Here is a 20,721-nt window from a genome sequence, read left to right on the forward strand (position 1 = left end):
TTGTTTGGAGAAGTTTACTATTAATTTGTTTTGGTAAGAAAATTTATTATTTACCAAATTCCTAGAATCAAAAAATAAATAAAACATTGAGATAGTTCCGCATAATAAAAATAATGACAGTGAATGTCAGAATATATATATATATATATAGCAAGTTCTTTATCTATGTGAATCAAGTCAAGGAATCATGCCATGTGGGTTTAAAGGCTTTACATGAATTTTTTATGTTACAACATTATTAAGTAGTTCAAAATCATCAAATATGTTTCGATTTTTACCACGACCAAAATTCAAGCTACATATACTAGCTATGTTTGTTCTTTTATTTTATTTTATTTTTTTACGATGTGGGAACTCTCTGCCCTTTGGACTTGTAAACCCCGGACTAGAGTAACAAGTAAGTCGAGAACTTGCAGTGCTACAAGAGAATCGAACTGACATCCATATACTAAATTTGGTGGTCTAGCACTTAGAGGTCCCCCTCCCACCAACTCTGCTAGCGTCCAGTGTTAAAATGATGTACAAATAAATGAAATAGATATTTTTGGTGAAAAGAGAAAATATGAAGATGGAAAGGAGGAGTCAACGAGTTTAATGGTTGGTGAAAAGTAATCTCTTTTTTATTTTTTCTCTGACTTGAAAGGTAATAATAAATATAGATGGGCATTTGATCTTTGAAATTTTGAAATAAAAAATAATATATATAATAAGGATAGAAATGTAATTACACAATAATAGTTAACACCATATAATAAGGACAAAAATGTAATTACACAATAATAATTAACACCATTCAATCTACGGTTATGACAGGGGAAGTCCGTGTAATTTGACAAACAAACGTAAATCTTATACTGACCAAATTTCAAGGAATTTACACTAAAAATAAACTTTAAACAAGTTTAGTACTTCCTTCAAATCTGCATTTCAACCCCTACGTGTTATTAATGTTTAATAAAAATTATAAATACTATTAAATAAATAAAACTATCCATTTATTGATGGCCAAAAGAAAGATTGCAGTCCCACCCTTATAAAAGGTCTCCACCATCTCTCACGTATACCAACACTTGAAAATAAAAAGGATAAAAAATAAAAAAATTCTCTCACTCACTCTCCTCCAATCTTACTTTAATTTTATTAGATTTGCATATATCCAACTACTTTAAATATCATTTCGAGACAATTTGACGTACGATTGGTATACTTTATTCTTTTTGTTAAAATAAATCATAGGTAAGGTTTGTATTTCAAAGCCTTCTGCTTTTGTGAATGCCAGCAAAAGAACCTAGCCACAGTACAAGAAGACAGACCAAAACTAGCAAAAAGAACACCTCTCATCGTCCACATCAAGTGAAGGAGAGAATAGCTCTTTCCTGAGGGTCAATCTACAAAAGCAGATATTTCTTTCTAATTCAACCTCCGACAATGATGAAAACTACAGTCGCTGAACCCGAAAAAGCATGCCAGTTAGCATACAGTTGAACTATTTCTAAACTTCGTAATTGAGAAAGGATAATCTCCAAACAAGAATTAGGTACCATTTCAGTAGAAAGAAGTGTACAAGAAGAAATGTACCAACGGGCCAGTGACCTAACAGTATTAACCTCTTACTTTTCAAAAATAGATCAGAGGTTGACGATAAAGAACAGACGTGTGCGTGAGTACCACTTAGGAAAAAAAAATACAAGAAGAAATGTATAACCTTTTTTCATAGAGCCGTTCATCAACTTTAAAGATCAATAGGTACATGATGGAGAAATTAGTACCATTATAAAAATAAAAAAAATGATTTCTCAATGAGGAAAACTGTCCGATAGAAGATATAACATGATCAATGAGCCAAAAGGTTGTAATGGTTCTTCTCTTTCTTCTTTGCCGCGGCAAGCTTTGCACTTCTTGCAGCAGCCTCCGTAGCAGCAGTTTTTGCAGCAGCATATATCATAGATGCCATCTTCTTTAGCCGCTCTTTTACATCAACCGTAGATGCATCTTCTTCTGCTTGCTCGGTCCCAGCAGCATTCACTGGTCCATTAGTTGCATCTGAGCTGTTGGTCTGATCATATGATTCCTTCACCTCCTTGGAAGATTTATCCTTCTTTTTCTTTTTCTTTGCGGTTTTGGACTCTGCAGGGGCATTTTCTTTCTTCGCCGTATCTCGATCTCTATCTCAGTTTGGTACCCCTTCTTGCTTCTCTTTTGCAGCATATGCAAGTGCAACCAAAGGAAGATGATCTTAGAGTTTAGACAAACACTCTCAATATATGAATTACAAATATGGTAGAAATTAAAACTTTTCCAACTGAAAACACACCACAAAATTAATATCAAATTTTCAAATGGTCAACAAGAATTGCTAACAAGGAATACATAAATTTGTAGCCCCATTTTCAATTAGTAAATATGACAACACACGATAGCAATCCTTTTTCTTGACTAAAGAATTTTCTGTATCGGACAAAACAGTTTTGTCTTCAAGCTTCCATATACTCGCGATGCACTTAGTCTCTGACGAGTGACGACCTTTTACTAAATCTTCATGTGCCAAACAAATTTATAGCAATATCACAAGAGAATCATACAGTAAAAAACTACTTCATAGTTCAGAGGGAAGTGCCATTTAATGATTAAGACCATTACCAATTTGAAGATAGCATGAAGAAGAAGAAGTGATAGAATTACAATATTCACTGCAATCTGGGGGATTAAAAGGTGTGGGAGGTGGATCATGGATGCATGGGTGAAAGGGTGCTGACATGGTTTTGTGTGCATGTGAGAGTTAGAAACATCATTTTCGTCCAAATTACAAGGACTTAATATGGAACCGAGTACGTGTATCAAGGACTAGCGTGTGACCAAGTCTCCGACTTCCTTGAATCCCCAATCCAAGGATTTAGAAACTTGACTTCAAATGTGTCTAGAAGTTAACTATGGATACATAGACCCCTCCTACACATTTAAATATATTACACGATATAATTGTGTAATGTATGTTAATATTGTTCTTCAATGAACCCCTTCAATAGAACAGAATTTCCAACTTGCTATGACTATCAATTATTCTTTTTGTACCAAAAAGTCTACCAGCCATTGCACTAATAGGACTGTAGTCATAAATTTTTTTTTTCCCTAGTTGGTACTTACACACACATGCCTCCGTGGAGGCTCAAATCCCTGACCTCTCTTTGGGAAGTAGGGCCCTGGTACCGCTAGGCCTTGGTTAAAGAGCTTTGGCAAGAGAAGCTTCAACTTCTTGGGGAACTGGTAAAGAGCTTTGGTAAGAGAAACTTCAACTTCTTGGGCCTGGGCTTTCGAGAAAACGGAAGCAAATGCTTTTGGATGGTCAGTTTAGGCATCTCCGAAAGTGGCTGAGGGACATAAAGGCATTCGAGCAGTGTCTAAATTAAATTAAGGGTAGATACAGTATCCCTCCCAGCTATGGTAATGAAAAAAAGCGGTTTCCATAAAACAACAACAAAGTCTTTCTTTCAAATACTTGGAGTCGGTTACATAATTCTATTTTTCCTTTCTGTTCTATAGAAGGTCATAGCCTCAACCAAACCATATGTTATCATATCCTTACTAACACTACCCACGTTAAGAAAAAATGAGTTTTCATCTATCAAAAAGTGTAAAGAACATTTTTTTCCTATAACATTTGAGCTATTAGTTCTTCCTCCATCATTGGATGTATAGTATCAGGATGCCAGCTTTAGGTTCATGTATCTAATAGATATCCCCCATGTCATGTTGTTTCGACACGGATACATCAAGGAGAATCTATGTAATACGGATTTGCATATTACTAAACAGATGTGGGATAGAAATAGATCATCAGAAATAAATAAATAAATACTCCCAAAAAAGCCGTCTTTCTGCCTCTTTAGGTGCGTAAGAAACTTCAGCGGCCTTCTTTACCACTGACTCAGGGATGTACTGTAACATCTGGTTCCGGTCATGCTCTTCCTCCACATCATCACCACCTTCATCAAGAATATCTTCTCCACTTCCAATTTCCTGCAATTCCAAAAAACAAGGATTGTGTCGACATAAATCGAAAGTACATGGGACAGCATCAGGACAATGTTAGTTATTTGTCAGCCATTTACAAGAATCCGGCATTTGAACTGATTTGCCAAAAAAAAAAAAAAAAAAGATGATGAAGAAGAAGGTATTTGCATAATCAATACTTCGTAATCTTAACGAGCAAATATAAAATGAAAAGCAATGTTTCCATGTATTCCTCTTGCATAATCTGGCATGGAGTGCCATCAACATGTACCTATAAACTTGAAAGGTAAATCGTATAAAATATTTATTAGACCAACCGTATTTTATTAGATAAAATGTTGGACGACCATAAAACAAGATATGATACTCGTTAAAATTAATTTAGCCAAAGCAAAAATTGAGATGACTGTGTGGCAAGACAAGAAGAAATTAAAAACGAACATGTTCATTAAACAACTGAAGTAGTACTGTTAGATGTAAAATGACAGAATCCATTTAAATAGTTTGACTACATGAAATGAAGACCAATAACAACAAAACTAAGGAAGAGAGAGGTGATTCATGTAAACGGTGATTTCAGTTTACCAATTTCTTAGTGTGACATCTTAATTTTAAAAATTTACTTATTTTTTTTACCTTAAAACAGAATTAATAAATAGGTACCACTAGTATTGCATACATAACCAGCTAATGATAGATGAAAACAAGCAACAAATACATTACTAGAAGAGGACTTTAACATACATATTTATTAATCAGCAATGGAAATGGTATAACAGTATAAATTCCTTAAGGCACATGTGTAATCATGAGTATGTTACTCCTGGACAACTCAACGAACTGTCATAAAATTAACATTAAAAAACCAACCAATAGACAAACCAGAAAGCTGACATTTCAACAAAATTTTCGTCTTCAAATGTTACCAGATTCAAAGGCAAACAACATATGACCTCCATCAAAAGAAGAAACTATATATAATGTATATTAGTTGACAATGGATAAAAGAAACTCATATTCTCACCTCTTCAGGACCTGGCTTCTCCTCAACATGCTGAGCTCCCGACAAACCCCAAACAGATTGAGGAGGAGCCATGGTTGTATAATAATCGTCATCGTCCTCATCATCAACATCTGCCCACAATTTCACCTTCAGTGGTGCTAGGGCCCAGAAAACCTGCTTCTCTGGTTCCTCGCTTGGTGTAACGGGTGGGCGCTTGCCCATTTACACAAAAGCTCGAACTGTTGGGTAGTGCTGCATACCCACCCATTTATACCCATGTCACTTCCCATCCGGATCCGATATGGGACAAGTTTCCCCTTGTAACACTTGGGCATTTGAAGAACTATTGTTCTTTGACTTACCAGTTTTCTTCTTCTTCCTAAGACTCTCAAGCGCTGAAAACACATTGTTATTGTTGATCACCAACGATCCATCGTCCCTCCTGTTACCACCTCCCATTATTTCTCCCCTAATCCCAATCACGCCAGAGATTTCTGAAAGATTGTACACAAAGTATTTCATTAATCATTAAATTCAAATTTTTAATGATTTGTTATCATCAAAATATTTCATGTACCCTTGGTTTGCAACATTGGGTCAACAAGATAGATACAAATCAGTGTTGTGTTTTGGAAGCCACTACTAGGCAAATTTGCTGAATAATAAAGTTTGACGGCACTAAAAGGACTGACTTTGGAGCAGTGAAAAATGCATGGAAAGGTTCAAAGGCTCCGGCCATTTGATATGATAACTGAAGTCATGACTAGAAGGCATTATTTAGGACAGGGCAACATTTTTTTAAGGAGTAACGTGAAGCACTGAAAATGACATGAGAAACTTAATAGGCTATGTCCATTTGCAACGATATTTAAAAGTTGACTGTATTGAAAATGCATCTTTATATTAGTAGTCTCATCTATTTTCACCTTTTTGTCCTTTGTTGACTGTATTGAGAGGCCTTTATAGCAAACACTGAAGAAGTAAAAGAATGTAATTCTGTTTTATGCTCTAAACCAGCCCAAAACTAGCCAACAAACGTTTGACGAATTTAATTTGATGGTAACCAACAAACAAAAATGATATGTAATTTATTTATTTTGAGTGGGTGATTAATATCCACATGCATTGAGGCAAGAAGTTCCCAAATCGTATTGAGCTAGAAGTTCATAATATTTTACAATTTATCACAATAGAAAAATTAACAAGTCTACATGAATCCTATTTTTCCATACCATTCAATCTGACGCCATAACATTAGTCAAAGCATATGTTAGTATGTCTTTCTTTAATAACTCTACCCATGTTAATTTTTCTCTTCCCCTACCCCTAGAATTATCCTTGATGTGGACTAGTTAAGCACAGTCTATACGACTCAAATTTCATCAGTGACAATACGTTGTGTCAGTCATTTAAAAGAAAATAAGCTAGGCAGGAGAGAATTGGTCAATTAAGATCTCTTGCTCTAATCTAATGCAGGTTTTCATGTTGGTTGGTTGAGCTTGGAAACCATAGAAATACCGAGGTAAAATTGTCAGAAATTAGTACAGCCACTATATTCACAAGAACTGCCCCGAGTGGCAATGACATTTTGATTATAATATTCTTTACATCTACAAAACAAATATATAAAAGGTAATCTTAAATGGATACAAACTAGATTTTATAAAGTACAGAAGACCTCCTTGAATTTTTAACCATAGCTGCTAAATGAAAATGCAAGAAAAAAAATAGAAGAAATACTAGGACAGGATATAAAGTCAACTGGGTTCTTGGTGCTCTGCGGGTCTGCCTTTGTTCAAAACCTCCTTAATTGGGATTCAGCTTCGTACATGAAAGGATAGTATGTTGCTGCACATGTTGGACGGAAAAAATGCTGAAATCACATATTTATTTATTTTTTTGGTTTTAAGGGCTTTTCAATAAAATGAAAATCTATATATGAATCACCAATGCTACATTATTTAAAGCTTAGGGGAAAAAAATGCTACATTCTGTAGCTGAGAAAATGTCCCCCGGAAAAAACAAATAAAATAATATAATAAATTGATCCTATATTAACTTTTTGGGACTTCAAAACTGAGACCTCCATTTGATTATGCTCAATTGTATCCATCATCAGCTTCTTTTTTCAGTTTTTTGCAACAATCAATTAACAGGAAACCTAAAGGTAAGGAGTTGCCACAATAGTGACCATGTGATTGGATGACTTACTGCTATGTTGCAAGTGATTTAGGATATTATAGTTTAAATCTCCCACCTGTCTCCTTCAAAATTGGCTCATGCCAACCTAACAAGCTGACTCCAAGAAAAATTTAAAATTTTTTTTTTTCCTGAATCAAGAAAAATTTGAAATTACATATATAACACTAAATTTTCTCACAAGGCTTAGAAATTTTCCCTTAATTGTATTGACGGAAATAAATTAAATTTTTCATAAAACTTAAAAAAGAATCCCAGAGAAAAAATTATCTAGTACATAAAAAATACTTCGTCATAGTCAAATTTGAATCAGATCAAATCACTAAAATCGATTTTGATTCAATTATAATAGAATTTGGAGGTTTGAATACGGATTCGAACCATAGGATATGATTCAAATATGTAACCGAATTTTAATTGAGCAAGATTCTTATTAGGAATGAGTTATTCGACAATGAAGTTGTTTGAGTTATCATGATAGAGAGTACCTATTGTGTAATACCCCGTATTTTATTAAAGAGTTTAGTTTATTTAAATTCATTTATGTGTGGATTTCTTTACCTATTATTGTGCATGCTACATTATTATATTAGGTTCATTTAATGGTGCATGTAAATTAATTGTGCATGTTAAAATAGTAAATTTGTTCATTTAAATTGTGGATGTATTCTTATTTTATATTTTTATTGGTAAGGTTTATATTAAGCAATATTAGTTAATTAAAGTATTATATTTATATTGTAAAGTATAATTATGATTGTAATGTATTCTTAATAAACTAATAATAATAATAATAATAATAATTATTATTATTATTATAATAATAATAATATTATTACTAAATCAATGTAATGATGAAAAATTAAATCTTAGGATAGGATTTCATTCCCATAGTTGAACCTTAGGACATTTTGCTTGACTTGGCTTGCTTGGCTTAAATGTTATAGGTAGGAATGTGAGGAATGGGTGAGAAGTTAATGTAAATTTAGATATTTGTATTATATATATTATATAAGTTTGTATATATATATTAGTTAGCCAACTTACCCTTAAGGCAACTCACTTAAGTTAGAAAGCTTAAAAATTACAGAGAGCTATTTTATAAGAGTGAAAGGAAAAAAGAGAGAGAAAGAAGTTTGGACCGATGTAGGCGAATTTACCCGACTACGCGCAACCGGCGGATTTATTTTAAATCCAAAAAGGCAAGTTATTATCTACTTTTCCCCTTTGAGTTAATAAATTAATTGTTTAGTTTATTTTTATGCATAGAGCCTAGTTTAGGAGGTTAATAAATTATTAATTTTAGTTTATTAAATTAATGAAATTTTAATTATATAGGACGGTATATATTTATTTAGTATCCTATGAAATTAATAATGGCTGAAAATAATTAAATAAGGTTTTAGGGATTTTTCTAGAATTTTCTAGATTTTTCCGGGGCTTTTCTGCAATTTCCGGCGACCTTCCGGCGAGTTTTCCGGTCGCCGGCAATGGGGGAGATGACCGGAGTGATCCGGTGTGATGCGGCGCACCATAGGAGGGTATGCGCGCGCATCTGGGCCATTAACAGGAGCGATTGATCCGGTGCACCGCGGTCCATGTTACCGCGGTACACCCGGATCTGTGAGCGTTGGATGGAGGGAAGATAGGTGGATTGATCCGGTGTGGCGCGCATGTAGGAAAGATGATGCAGCCAACCAACTGGAGGACGCCGCGTCAGCAAGAAGCCATCAACGCGCGCGTGGAAGCGCGTGCGCTAGCGTGGAACCCTCCAGACGCGCGTACAAGCGCGTGGGAGAGTGGGGAAGGTTGGGCTGCGCGTGGGGGAGCTTAGGGCGGCGCGTGGGGGCGCGTGAAGGGCCCTGTCAGCTGCTGGAAGTTACCAGAATACCCCTAGGGCCTGTTTTGTAAATTCCAGAACCTTAAACTTGGATTTTTAGGTACTGTGTTGGTATTTACGGGTTTAACGGACCACGAAATTATTATTTTAATACCCGTTACTTATTCTTATAGCCGATTAATCTTTTCTAAGCATGTATTGGCTCGTTTACAGTACGGATATTAATGTGATTTATTTAATGACATTGTTAAATATAAATAGTGTTATTATCTTATTAAATGGTATCAAACATTACTGTTAAATTAAATAATGCCATGGTTTTAGTCATATAAATTATCCATGATATCTTGTGGGATGTTTATACTGTCAAATGATATATAAATCATGATTATTATGCGGTGTACATTTCAGGAAATAAATGGACTGTTTAATTATGTCGCATTTATATTATATGGATGTGTTGTCATATAGAACCATGTGAGCTGGCTAATAAGTTTAGACTCATTTATATCTTATGCATTCGTTGCGATAGACAGATGTGTGGCTGTCGGGGTATGTGGTTTAATATTATTGGCATGTGTTGCCTAATTGACATACTCGGTATATTTATTAATATTGTTGGCATGTGTTGCCTAATTGATATGCTTAGTAACTCATTAGTACATTAAGATGCGTTACTACTGTGTAGTCTTTACAGTTGGTGTTGTCAGTACCGTGCACCATGTATAATAGCTGATTTCCCGGGTAAGGAAAGGCGACACTTAACCACCTAGAGTGAGTCTAAGTGATCACCGTCTATTCTGGTTGAGGTCATATTATACATTGGGTAGTTCCCTTAGGATGTATACAGATATAGTACTCGTCCGATTCATAATGATTAATTTATTTGATTCTCTGATTTGGGTCATAGTAGAGAGGACTTGCTCGTGGGGTTGACCCACCATTGTTGTTATTTCAGGATACGGTCAGTACCCGTTCCAAGGTTGAGGTTAGCAGTGTGGGACCACCATCCGAACTCATCTACTCTTACGATCCAGTTCAGGGTAGAAGTTTTACGTATTACTTCAGTTTCAGTTTTTATTTACTTTTGACGTTGAACTCTCAGGTTTATATTTAGGGATCCTTGACATAGAATTTCCAAGTTGTAATAGAGTTACTATATTTAAATAAAGGATGGATGGATGTTGTACTATTTAGTGTTCCTTTCCTATCTAAATTCTTTTATTATCATCATTTTGTATTCCATGCTTGTATATTGCCAATTGTTTTTGATATCCCTCGTTTTTCGTGTATAAGCCTGATCAACTTATGCGTGGAAAATGTTGGGGGTGTCACAGTTGGTATCAGAGCATTTTAGGTTCGAGTATCTTAGGGATCTGTGATTACTATACTTCCGCGTTGTGTATTCTGATAATTAGAGCCTAAGTATTAGGGTTCTTTGTATTCTTTTAGTCGGTCCATTATAATGCACTGACGTTAGATTTTTCTGAATTCAAAAGAAGGATGTCTCGGCGTGGGACAAGGAATGCGAACCGTCATCGCAGTACTTCCCCAACTCAAAATGAGAATCAGGAATTTTCCCCTCAAGTTGCTGATATTATTGCACGAGCTGTAGCAGCAGGAGTAGCATCTGCTCTACGAAACCAGCAACCTCCTCCGATAGTACCTGTTCCTGAACCAGTGGCACAGCCAATGTCATGGGACAAAACTCGTCACTCGTTTGTCAGAGGGAATCCACCATCATTTGCGGGGTCCACAGATGTCTTGTTAGCATATCAGTGGAAACAGGAGAGCGAGCGTCATCTTCGGATGGTAATCTGTACCGAAGTGCAGAAACAGATGCTAGCTACGTTTATGCTGATAGGCAATGCATTGCAGTGGTGGGAGTCTATTACTACTGTCGAAGAGAGAACCAGATTGACTTATGCTGAATTTCAGACTCGCTTTGATGACAAGTATTTTCCTATGTCAGTAAGATCAGCGATGAAGACTGAATTTCTGGATCTGCAACAGGAGGATATGACTGTGGCTGAGTATGAACAGAAGTTCATTAATTTGTCATTATTTGCACCAGAGGAGGTCAATACGGAAGAGAAGAAGAGAGACCGCTTTGTTAAGGGGTTGATATGGCCGATTAAAGTGGTGATCATAGGTAGTCCTGCATATACTACTTACATCCAGGTGGTTAATGCCGCTTTACAGCACTGCCAGATGAGGAGTGATTACCGGAAGTCCAAGGGAGATAAGCGGGCTAACCGAGACTACCAGACAGTGGAGAAAGGAAACAGTAGTGGTACTAAGTCCAATGATCGGGGCAGATTTCAAGGACATCAACCTTGGAAGAAAAACAAAGGAAACCCAGATGTGCAGAGGGATGGAGTCCCTAATCAGGGTAGACAAGGTGGGGTAACTCAGACCGGACAGGAACAGTGGTCGGGAAATCAACAGAGAAGGCAGGCAGGTCCTTTTACGGGACGTTGTTATCACTGTAGAGAAATTGGGCATCCGGCCAAGATGTGTCCCAAAGCTAAGCAGGGACAGTATGGGCAGCCGAGACCTAACCAGCCATTACCTCTACCGGCCCCACCGATGCCACGTGGGCAAGTTCAGAATTTTCCGGCACTTCCAGCACCACCATTTCCTCCGGGACAACCTCCACAGCAGTTGCATCATGGCAGAGTTTATAACTTCATGCCACATAATGCGCAGGCTCCTCAGGCTATTGAGGGTATGTTTTCTATACATGGTAGAACTGCTCGTATACTGTTTGACACTGGGGCATCACATTCTTTCGTGTCTAGATCTTTTGTTACCTTATCTGGTATGACGACTCAGTTATGTGACCAACCTCTTAATATTTATACCCCATTGGGAGTTGGCGCAATTTTATGAGAGTGTAGCGGTGATATCCTTATAGATATGGGCCGGCTTCGATTTCTTGCAAATTTGTTAGTGTTAGATATGCATTCGTATGATGTTATACTTGGGATGGACTGGTTATCTCAGTATCATGCTCAGGTTAACTGTTACGAAAAGTCTATTGTATTTGCTATACCAGGACAGGAGATGTATCTTCTTGTTGTACCACAACCTGATAGAGGGCCTAGCACTTATTTATTCGTTCTTGAGGAGCACTCACAGGAAGCGACTGTGGTATCTCTTGACAGTATTCCGGTAGTACAGGAATTCCAGGATGTATTCCAGGAAATTCCAGGCTTGCCACCGAGTCGAGAGATAGACTTCGTCATTGATTTAGCTCCAGGCACTACGCCTATTGCTAAGGCGCCGTACAGAATGGCACCAGTGGAGATGCGAGAGTTGAAAGATCAAATTCAGCAGTTGCTCAGCCAGGGATTTATTCGCAGGAGTACTTCACCATGGGGAGCACCAGTACTGTTTGTTAAGAAGAAGGATGGATCTCTTCGTCTTTGTATTGATTACAGAGAACTGAACAAGGTCACTATTCGCAACAAGTACCCGTTGCCCAGAATTGATGACCTGTTCGATCAGTTGAAGGGAGCTACTTACTTCTCAAAGATCGATTTGAGGTCTGGTTATCATCAGCTACAAGTCAGAGAACAAGATGTTCCAAAGACAGCATTTCTCACAAGGTACGGATCTTATGAGTTTTGTGTTATGCCTTTCGGTTTAACGAACGCTCCAGCTGTCTTTATGGACTTGATGAATAGGGTATTCAGAGAATACTTAGATCAGTTTGTCATTGTTTTCATTGATGATATTCTGGTTTACTCTAAGTCGGAGAAGGACCATGCCAGACATTTACGCACAGTGTTGCAGACACTTCGAGAACATCAGTTGTTTGCGAAGTTTGAGAAGTGTGAATTTTGGCATAAAGAGGTCAAATTTCTGGGTCATATAGTGTCAGAAGAAGGGTTAGCAGTAGATCCAGCCAAGGTTGCGGCCGTTATGGAGTGGGGACAGCCTACCTCACCGACAGAGATTCGTAGTTTTCTGGGATTGGCGGGGTATTATCGCAGGTTCATCCAGGGATTTTCCAAAATTGCGGGTCCACTTACTCATCTGACTAAGAAGAATGTACCATTTGTATGGGATGATTCTTGTCAGACTGCTTTTGCTGAATTGAAGAGTAAGTTAACTTCTGCACCTGTCTTAGCCACACCTCAGAGTGGAATCGAGTATTTAGTATTTACCGACGCTTCTCTGAAGGGTTTGGGTTGTGTGTTGATGCAAGAAGAGCGACCAGTTTCTTATGGGTCCAGGAAGCTTAAGCCTCATGAGCTTAATTACCCGACTCACGATCTAGAGCTCGCAGCAGTGGTTTTTGCCTTGCGTATTTGGAGGCATTATCTTTTGGGAGAGACTTTTCGATTGTTTAGCGATCATAAAAGTCTACAGTATTTGTTCACACAGAGGGAACTGAATATGAGACAGCGCAGATGGTTGGAGTTCGTGAAAGACTATCACTTCTCTATTCAGTATCATCCAGGGAAAGCGAATGTTGTAGCAGACGCACTCAGCCGTCGACCCTATGTCAGCCTTTCGACTTTGTTTGCAACAGAGTGCGATGCTTTGAAGACTGTTGATGAGTTAGCAGACGCTTTTATGGCATGTGTGGTAGTAACTCCTTCTATCATTCATCAGGTCATTCAAGCGCAACTCTCAGATCAACAGTGTATTGATCGGGTTTCGGAGTTAGCCTCCGGAGATGTTCCTTTTTATTCTATAGGGACTGATGGAGGATTGAGGTACAAGGGACGTTTAATTGTGCCTTCAGCTGACAATTTGAGAAATGTTGTGATGAGAGAGACACACACTTCTTAGTTCTCTGTACATCCAGGGGGAGACAAGATGTATCAGGACATGAAACGCCAATTTTGGTGGGCCGGCATGAAAAGAGATATAGCTATCTTTGTCTCTAAATGTAGCACATGTCAGATGATTAAGATTGATCATCAGAGACCGCCAGGATCGTTACAGCCGCTTCCTATACCAGAGTGGAAATGGGAGAGTATTTCTATGGACTTCATAGAGGGATTACCTACTTCACAGCATAATCACAACTCTATTTGGGTCATTGTTGATAGATTGACCAAGTCCGCTCATTTTCTGCCTGTTCGTTCAAACTTTACGTCAGAACAGTATGCTAAGCTTTATATTGCAGAAATGGTGAAACTTCATGGCGTACATTGTCCATCGTATCAGATAGAGATCCGAAGTTTGTATCAGGATTTTGGAGGAGCTTCCAGCAGGCTTTGGGTACAGAACTTTATCTTAGCACTGCTTATCATCCTCAAACAGATGGACAGACTGAGTGAGTTAATCAGATTTTAGAAGATATGTTGCGGGCATGTGTTCTTGATTTTAAGGGCAATTGGGAGGAATATTTGCCGCTTTTAGAGTTTGCTTATAACAATAGTTATCAGAAAACTATTGGTATGGCACCATTTGAGGCTTTGTACGGTAGACCGTGTAGGTCTCCTGTCTGTTGGCTTGGAGTTGGTGAGAACAGCTTTCTGGGTCCTGAATTTATTAAGGACACGTCTAGAAAAGATCGTTATCATTAGGGATCGGATGCGTACAGCTCAAAGCAGACAGAAAAATTATGCTGACCGTCGAACTCGTGTTTTGGAGTTTAAGGTTGGTGATCAGGTTTTGCTTAAGGTTTCTCCCATGAAGGGAGTAATGCGGTTTGGGTCCAAGGGTAAGTTATCGCCTCGGTTTGTGGGTCCTTTTATGATTACAGATCGGATTGGGGCAGTAGCTTATCGTCTGGCTCTACCAGATAATCTTCATAGGGTACATAATGTTTTTCATGTATCTATGCTGCGAAAATTTCTACGGGAAGAAGATCGATATCAACACATTGATGTGGGTGAAATTGAGTTGCAACCCGATGTAACCTATTTGGAACAACCTTACTGTATTCTCGATCGTAGGAATCAGATACTGCGCACGAAGACTATTCCATTAGTACGTGTACAGTGGAGTCATCATAGTGCTACAGAGTCTACTTGGGAACGAGAAGATATTATCCGTGCCAAGTATCCAGAGCTTTTTACTACAGGTATGTAGTGAATTTCGGGGACGAAATTCCTTTATTAGGGGGGGAAAATGTAATACCCCGTATTTTATTAAAGAGTTTAGTTTATTTAAATTCATTTATGTGTGGATTTCTTTACCTATTATTGTGCATGCTACATTATTATATTAGGTTCATTTAATGGTGCATGTAAATTAATTGTGCATGTTAAAATAGTAAATTTGTTCATTTAAATTGTGCATGTATTCTTATTTTATATTTTTATTGGTAAGGTTTATATTAAGCAATATTAGTTAATTAAAGTATTATATTTATATTGTAAAGTATAATTATGATTGTAATGTATTCTTAATAAAATAATAATAATAATAATAATAATAATATAATAATTATAATAATAATTATAATAATAATAATAATATTACTAAATCAATGTAATGATGAAAAATTAAATCTTAGGATAGGATTTCATTCCCATAGTTGAACCTTAGGACATTTTGCTTGACTTGTCTTGCTTGGCTTAAATGTTATAGGTAGGAATGTGAGGAATGGGTGAGAAGTTAATGTAAATTTAGATATTTGTATTATATATATTATATAAGTTTGTATATATATATTAGTTAGCCAACTTACCCTTAAGGCAACTCACTTAAGTTAGAAAGCTTAAAAATTACAGAGAGATATTTTATAAGAGTGAAAGGAAAAGAGAGAGAGAAAGAAGCTTGGACCGATGTAGGCGAATTTACCCGACTACGCGCAACCGGCGGATTTATTTTAAATCCAAAAAGGCAAGTTATTGTCTACTTTTCCCCTTTGAGTTAATAAATTAATTGTTTAGTTTATTTTTATGCATAGAGCCTAGGTTAGGAGGTTAATAAATTATTAATTTTAGTTTATTAAATTAATGAAATTTTAATTATATAGGACGGTATATATTTATTTAGTATCCTATGAAATTAATAATGGCTGAAAATAATTAAATAAGGTTTTAGGGATTTTTCTAGAATTTTCTAGATTTTTTCGGGGCTTTTCTGCAATTTCCGGCGACCTTCCGGCGAGTTTTCCGGTCGCCGGCAATGGGGGAGATGACCGGAGTGATCCGGTGTGATGCGGCGCACCATAGGAGGGTATGCGCGCGCATCTGGGCCATTAACAGGAGCGATTGATCCGGTGCACCGCGGTCCATGTTACCGCGGTACACCCGGATCTGTGAGCGTTGGATGGAGGGAAGATAGGTGGATTGATCCGGTGTGGCGCGCATGTAGGAAAGATGATGCAGCCAACCAACTGGAGGACGCCGCGTCAGCAAGAAGCCATCAACGCGCGCGTGGAAGCGCGTGCGCTAGCGTGGAACCCTCCAGACGCGCGTACAAGCGCGTGGGAGAGTGGGGAAGGTTGGGCTGCGCGTGGGGGAGCTTAGGGCGGCGCGTGGGGGCGCGTGAAGGGCCCTGTCAGCTGCTGGAAGTTACCAGAATACCCCTAGGGCCTATTTTGTAAATTCCAGAACCTTAAACTTGGATTTTTAGGTACTGTGTTGGTATTTACGGGTTTAACGGACCACGAAATTATTATTTTAATACCCGTTACTTATTCTTATGGCCGATTAATCTTTTCTAAGCATGTATTGGCTCGTTTACAGTACGGATATTAATGTGATTTATTTAATGACATTGTTAAATAGAAATAGTGTTATTATCTTATTAAATGGTATCAAACATTACTGTTAAATTAAATAATGCCATGGTTTTAGTCATATAAATTATCCATGATATCTTGTGGGATGTTTATACTGTCAAATGATATATAAACCATGATTATTATGCGGTGTGCATTTCAGGAAATAAATGGACTGTTTAATTATGTCGCATTTATATTATATGGATGTGTTGCCATATAGAACCATGTGAGCTGGCTAATAAGTTTAGACTCATTTATATCTTATGCATTCGTTGCGATAGACAGATGTGTGGCTGTCGGGGTATGTGGTTTAATATTATTGGCATGTGTTGCCTAATTGACATACTCGGTATATTTATTAATATTGTTGGCATGTGTTGCCTAATTGATATGCTTAGTAACTCATTAGTACATTGAGATGCGTTACTACTGTGTAGTCTTTACAGTCGGTGTTGTCAGTACCGTGCACCATGTATAATAGCTAATTTCCCGAGTAGGGAAAGGCGACACTTAACCACCTAGAGTGAGTCTAAGTGATCACCGTCTATTCTGGTTGAGGTCATATTATACATTGGGTAGTTCTCTTAGGATGTATACAGATATAGTACTCGTCCGATTCAGAATAATTAATTTATTTGATTCTCTGATTTGGGTCATAGTAGAGAGGACTTGCTCGTGGGGTTGACCCACCATTGTTGTTATTTCAGGATACGGTCAGTACCCGTTCCAAGGTTGAGGTTAGCAGTGTGAGACCACCATCCGAACTCATCTACTCTTACGATCCAGTTCAGGGTAGAAGTTTTACGTATTACTTCAGTTTCAGTTTTTATTTACTTTTGACGTTGAACTCTCAGGTTTATATTTAGGGATCCTTAACATAGGATTTCCAAGTTGTAATGGAGTTACTGTATTTAAATAAAGGATGGATGGATGTTGTATTATTTAGTGTTCCTTTCCTATCTAAATTCTTTTATTATCATCATTTTGTATTCCATGTTTGTATATTGCCAATTGTTTTTAATATCCCTCGTTTTTCGTGTATAAACCTGATCAACTTATGCGTGAAAAATGTTGGGGGTGTCACATATTGAATATGTGTGTCAAATGGAAGAGAAAAACAAACTGAAGCTTGCAACAATAAAAAATAAGAACGCAGAGAACACACTCAACTACTATGACATATACCAACATTTGTCCCTAAACAACCATATTGAACGGCTTTTGGCAGTTTCTAAAAGTAATGTCCAATAGTGAAGATAAATAAATGAGTACATCTTTTCTAATGTGCTATTTGAATTCTGGTGGAACGGTATTGTTGCTTATGGACTATAGAAGGAAGGAGCACACTTGAATTTCCAATCCTCATGCCCAAAATTTGCCTACTGTTCAATATAGAGGTAATTTAATAAGAATGGGATACAAAGACAAAAGTCTTACCTTTATGACTTCAACCAAGCAGTCCTTTATAAACACTAAATTCTTGATTTATTTCTTCTTGAAATGTTGCTAATCTAAAAAAAGAAAAAAAACATTGAAAAGGGAATCAGGAGCTCACATATACATCAAGCACATAATAGAGAGAAGCATTTTGCCTCCATAAACAATTTTACAATTTCATCAAAACATAGAGGAATTATGATCAAATTTCACATTAATATGCATAAATGCAACAAATATGTATATTCTGTAAACTTTATAGCAAGCCATATTGATTATCGATCCCTTTAATCTTTGAAAATAGAAGGAATGATAATGATAGCTAAATCAAGTGGTTGGCTGCAAAAACGTAAAATCAAGACAAACAAATATCAACATATATTGTTGCCAAATAGAGAATTCCATATGTAAATGGATATGTTTCTGTTCTTCAATGAGGAGAATATATATTTGTATAAAGGTGCAATGCTTTGTGGGTGTGCCTATGTTCAAAACAGAAACAAAGATGTCCACATATGTATATAATTGTCTCAACGTCCACATAAAAAATTCAGCTGAAATTTGAACAAATTAAGAGCTGAAGAAGGAAGATAAATACAAATACCAAGTGACTTCAAACTCGGGCAAACACAAATACCAAGTTTTTGAAGTGATGTGAGGTTGCCTATCCACTCTGGTAAACTTTCCAAATTTTTACAACCATCAATGTATAGAGATTGGAGAGTGGTAACGTGTTGAAGCCCCGCAGGAAGAGACACCAACTTGGGAATATCGACGATACGCAGAGAAGTTAGGTTCCTGAGGCCTTGAAAATGCATGCCACCATCTGACAAATCCAACTCTTTGCAGGACTTGATTTCCAGGGACACGAGGGTGGTGAGATGCCTCATCCCTCCGGACAGAGAGGTTAGTTTTGGACAACTATAAATCTTCAGTTTTAGTAGAGAAGTGAGAAGTCGGAATGCCTCCTCCGGCAGAGTAACTAGATCCTCAATTTCCCATGTGTCTAGTTGCTCTAAGTTGGAAAGAGGAACGAGTGAAGAAGATGAGGTTGCAACAGTAGTTGGGGTTTCCTTTGCCATCGTCAGTAACTGCTCTTGTACTACCCTCCCGCTGACTTGCCGAAAATTTAGTTTTACAACAGTTGGTTGCAGAGGCATTGATGTTAGCTGAGGGCAGAAGCAGATATCTGATTCAACAAGACAAGGAAATGATGGGTGTGATAATAGCTGCCGCTCTTCTTGATTGTTTGCTGTTGATTGTTCTTCATCTTCTCCTAATTTACTCCTCCACCATTCCTTCAATTTTGGCATTTCCATGATATAGAGATTTTCCAGTGATGGAAAGAACGTTGCTGTTGTTGTTGTTGGCTCTGTTGAAGAAGATGGAGAAGAAGAGGAGGACTCATCATTAACACCACCACAACTGTTGTCATCTATGTACTCTACCGATTCTAAGTGATCAAGAGAGAGGCTTTTGAGACAAGGAAGCTGCTCCAATTTTGGAAGATGTTTGCATCCGTTACAATTCTCTAAAGAAATTTGAACAAGATTCAGGAGGAAGGACATCCATGTTGGTAACCTCACACCCCGATACCTTTTTATTTCAAGCTTTTTCAAATTTGTGTGCGGCCGGAGAGCTTCCAACACCGACTCTAACTCACCATCATCATCATCAATAGAGTTGCCAAAATCAAATATCAAAGACTGAAGGTGTTGTTTCTCCTTCAAGTTTGCTTCCTCTGCTTCTTTTAATCTTGGCCTTCCTAAAAGCGGAAGCCTCCACGGTAGTACAATTGACAGCTTCTCCCATAAATTGTTTAGATCTTTCAATTCACTTAACCTGTTAGATGGACCCACCTTGAATTCTTGTAAAGCTCGAAGGCAAGTCAGCTCCCCCAGTCCACTCGGCATATCACTCAATCCATGGCAACCATCAATCTCGAGATGCCTAAGGCTCACCAATTTTCTGATCTCTCTTGGCAATCGTTTCAGGCCACAATTGCTAAGTTTTAGGGTTTGCAAATTTAGCAACTCGGTTATAGAATTTGGCAGAGTCTCGATACCATAATTACCGGAGAGATCTACATACCTTAAATGTGTTAGCTTACTTATGCAACTTGGCACCGTTTCGATCCGCAATGTATGCAGATCCAACACCCGTAACCTTTTAAAGGTGGAAACAATTTTTGCATAAAGTGAATTCTCTAATTCCACCGCATATGAAACGTGAAAATGTAGTGGTTGAGCCGGCAAAAAAAATGTTCTTATCCCGATAGCTCCAAGCAACGGGGCTGGAATTTCCCATGGTCTATCATTTAAAGATGGCAAATCAACCGACACATGACAGATTCTTGGAGGAACTTCTTTTGTGTCCGATTTTACCATCAAACTCTCACTTTTCGCAACTAAAACTGCAAGGTCATGCATAAGATCATGCATTTTACAACTTGTTATATTATCAAATTCATCTAGTCTCACATCTTGAAAAAAGGACCTTCTTAATAACTCTATAAAATACAAATCTCCAACA

The 20,721-nt window shown here is 37.5% G+C and overlaps 3 protein-coding genes across 3 annotated transcripts; all 3 read right to left on the minus strand.

The window, feature by feature from the left end:
* Positions 1-1,610: 1,610 nt before the first annotated feature.
* LOC132281392 (uncharacterized) lies at positions 1,611-3,091 on the minus strand. The gene is made up of 2 exons (XM_059783101.1): positions 3,073-3,091; positions 1,611-2,169 (listed from the first exon to the last, which is right to left on the minus strand). The coding sequence occupies exons 1-2, from the start codon at positions 3,089-3,091 to the stop codon at positions 1,835-1,837; spliced, it is 354 nt and encodes a 117-aa protein (XP_059639084.1). The 3' UTR covers positions 1,611-1,834.
* Positions 1,942-5,545, minus strand: LOC132284595 (uncharacterized). Its single transcript, XM_059786707.1, has 2 exons — positions 5,036-5,545; positions 1,942-4,017 (listed from the first exon to the last, which is right to left on the minus strand). Exons 1-2 carry the CDS (start codon positions 5,234-5,236, stop codon positions 3,835-3,837), a joined length of 384 nt encoding a protein of 127 aa, XP_059642690.1. The 5' UTR covers positions 5,237-5,545; the 3' UTR covers positions 1,942-3,834.
* Positions 5,294-20,630, minus strand: LOC132281393 (putative disease resistance protein RGA1). The gene is made up of 2 exons (XM_059783102.1): positions 18,794-20,630; positions 5,294-5,508 (listed from the first exon to the last, which is right to left on the minus strand). The coding sequence occupies exons 1-2, from the start codon at positions 20,628-20,630 to the stop codon at positions 5,294-5,296; spliced, it is 2,052 nt and encodes a 683-aa protein (XP_059639085.1).
* Between the last annotated feature and the right edge of the window lie 91 nt (positions 20,631-20,721).

This window comes from Cornus florida, unplaced genomic scaffold (assembly GCF_030987335.1).
Source record: "Cornus florida cultivar Cherokee Brave unplaced genomic scaffold, ASM3098733v1 CherokeeBrave_3.0.0_Hap2_Chr11, whole genome shotgun sequence".
In the NCBI taxonomy this organism is placed as follows: Eukaryota; Viridiplantae; Streptophyta; class Magnoliopsida; order Cornales; family Cornaceae; genus Cornus; species Cornus florida.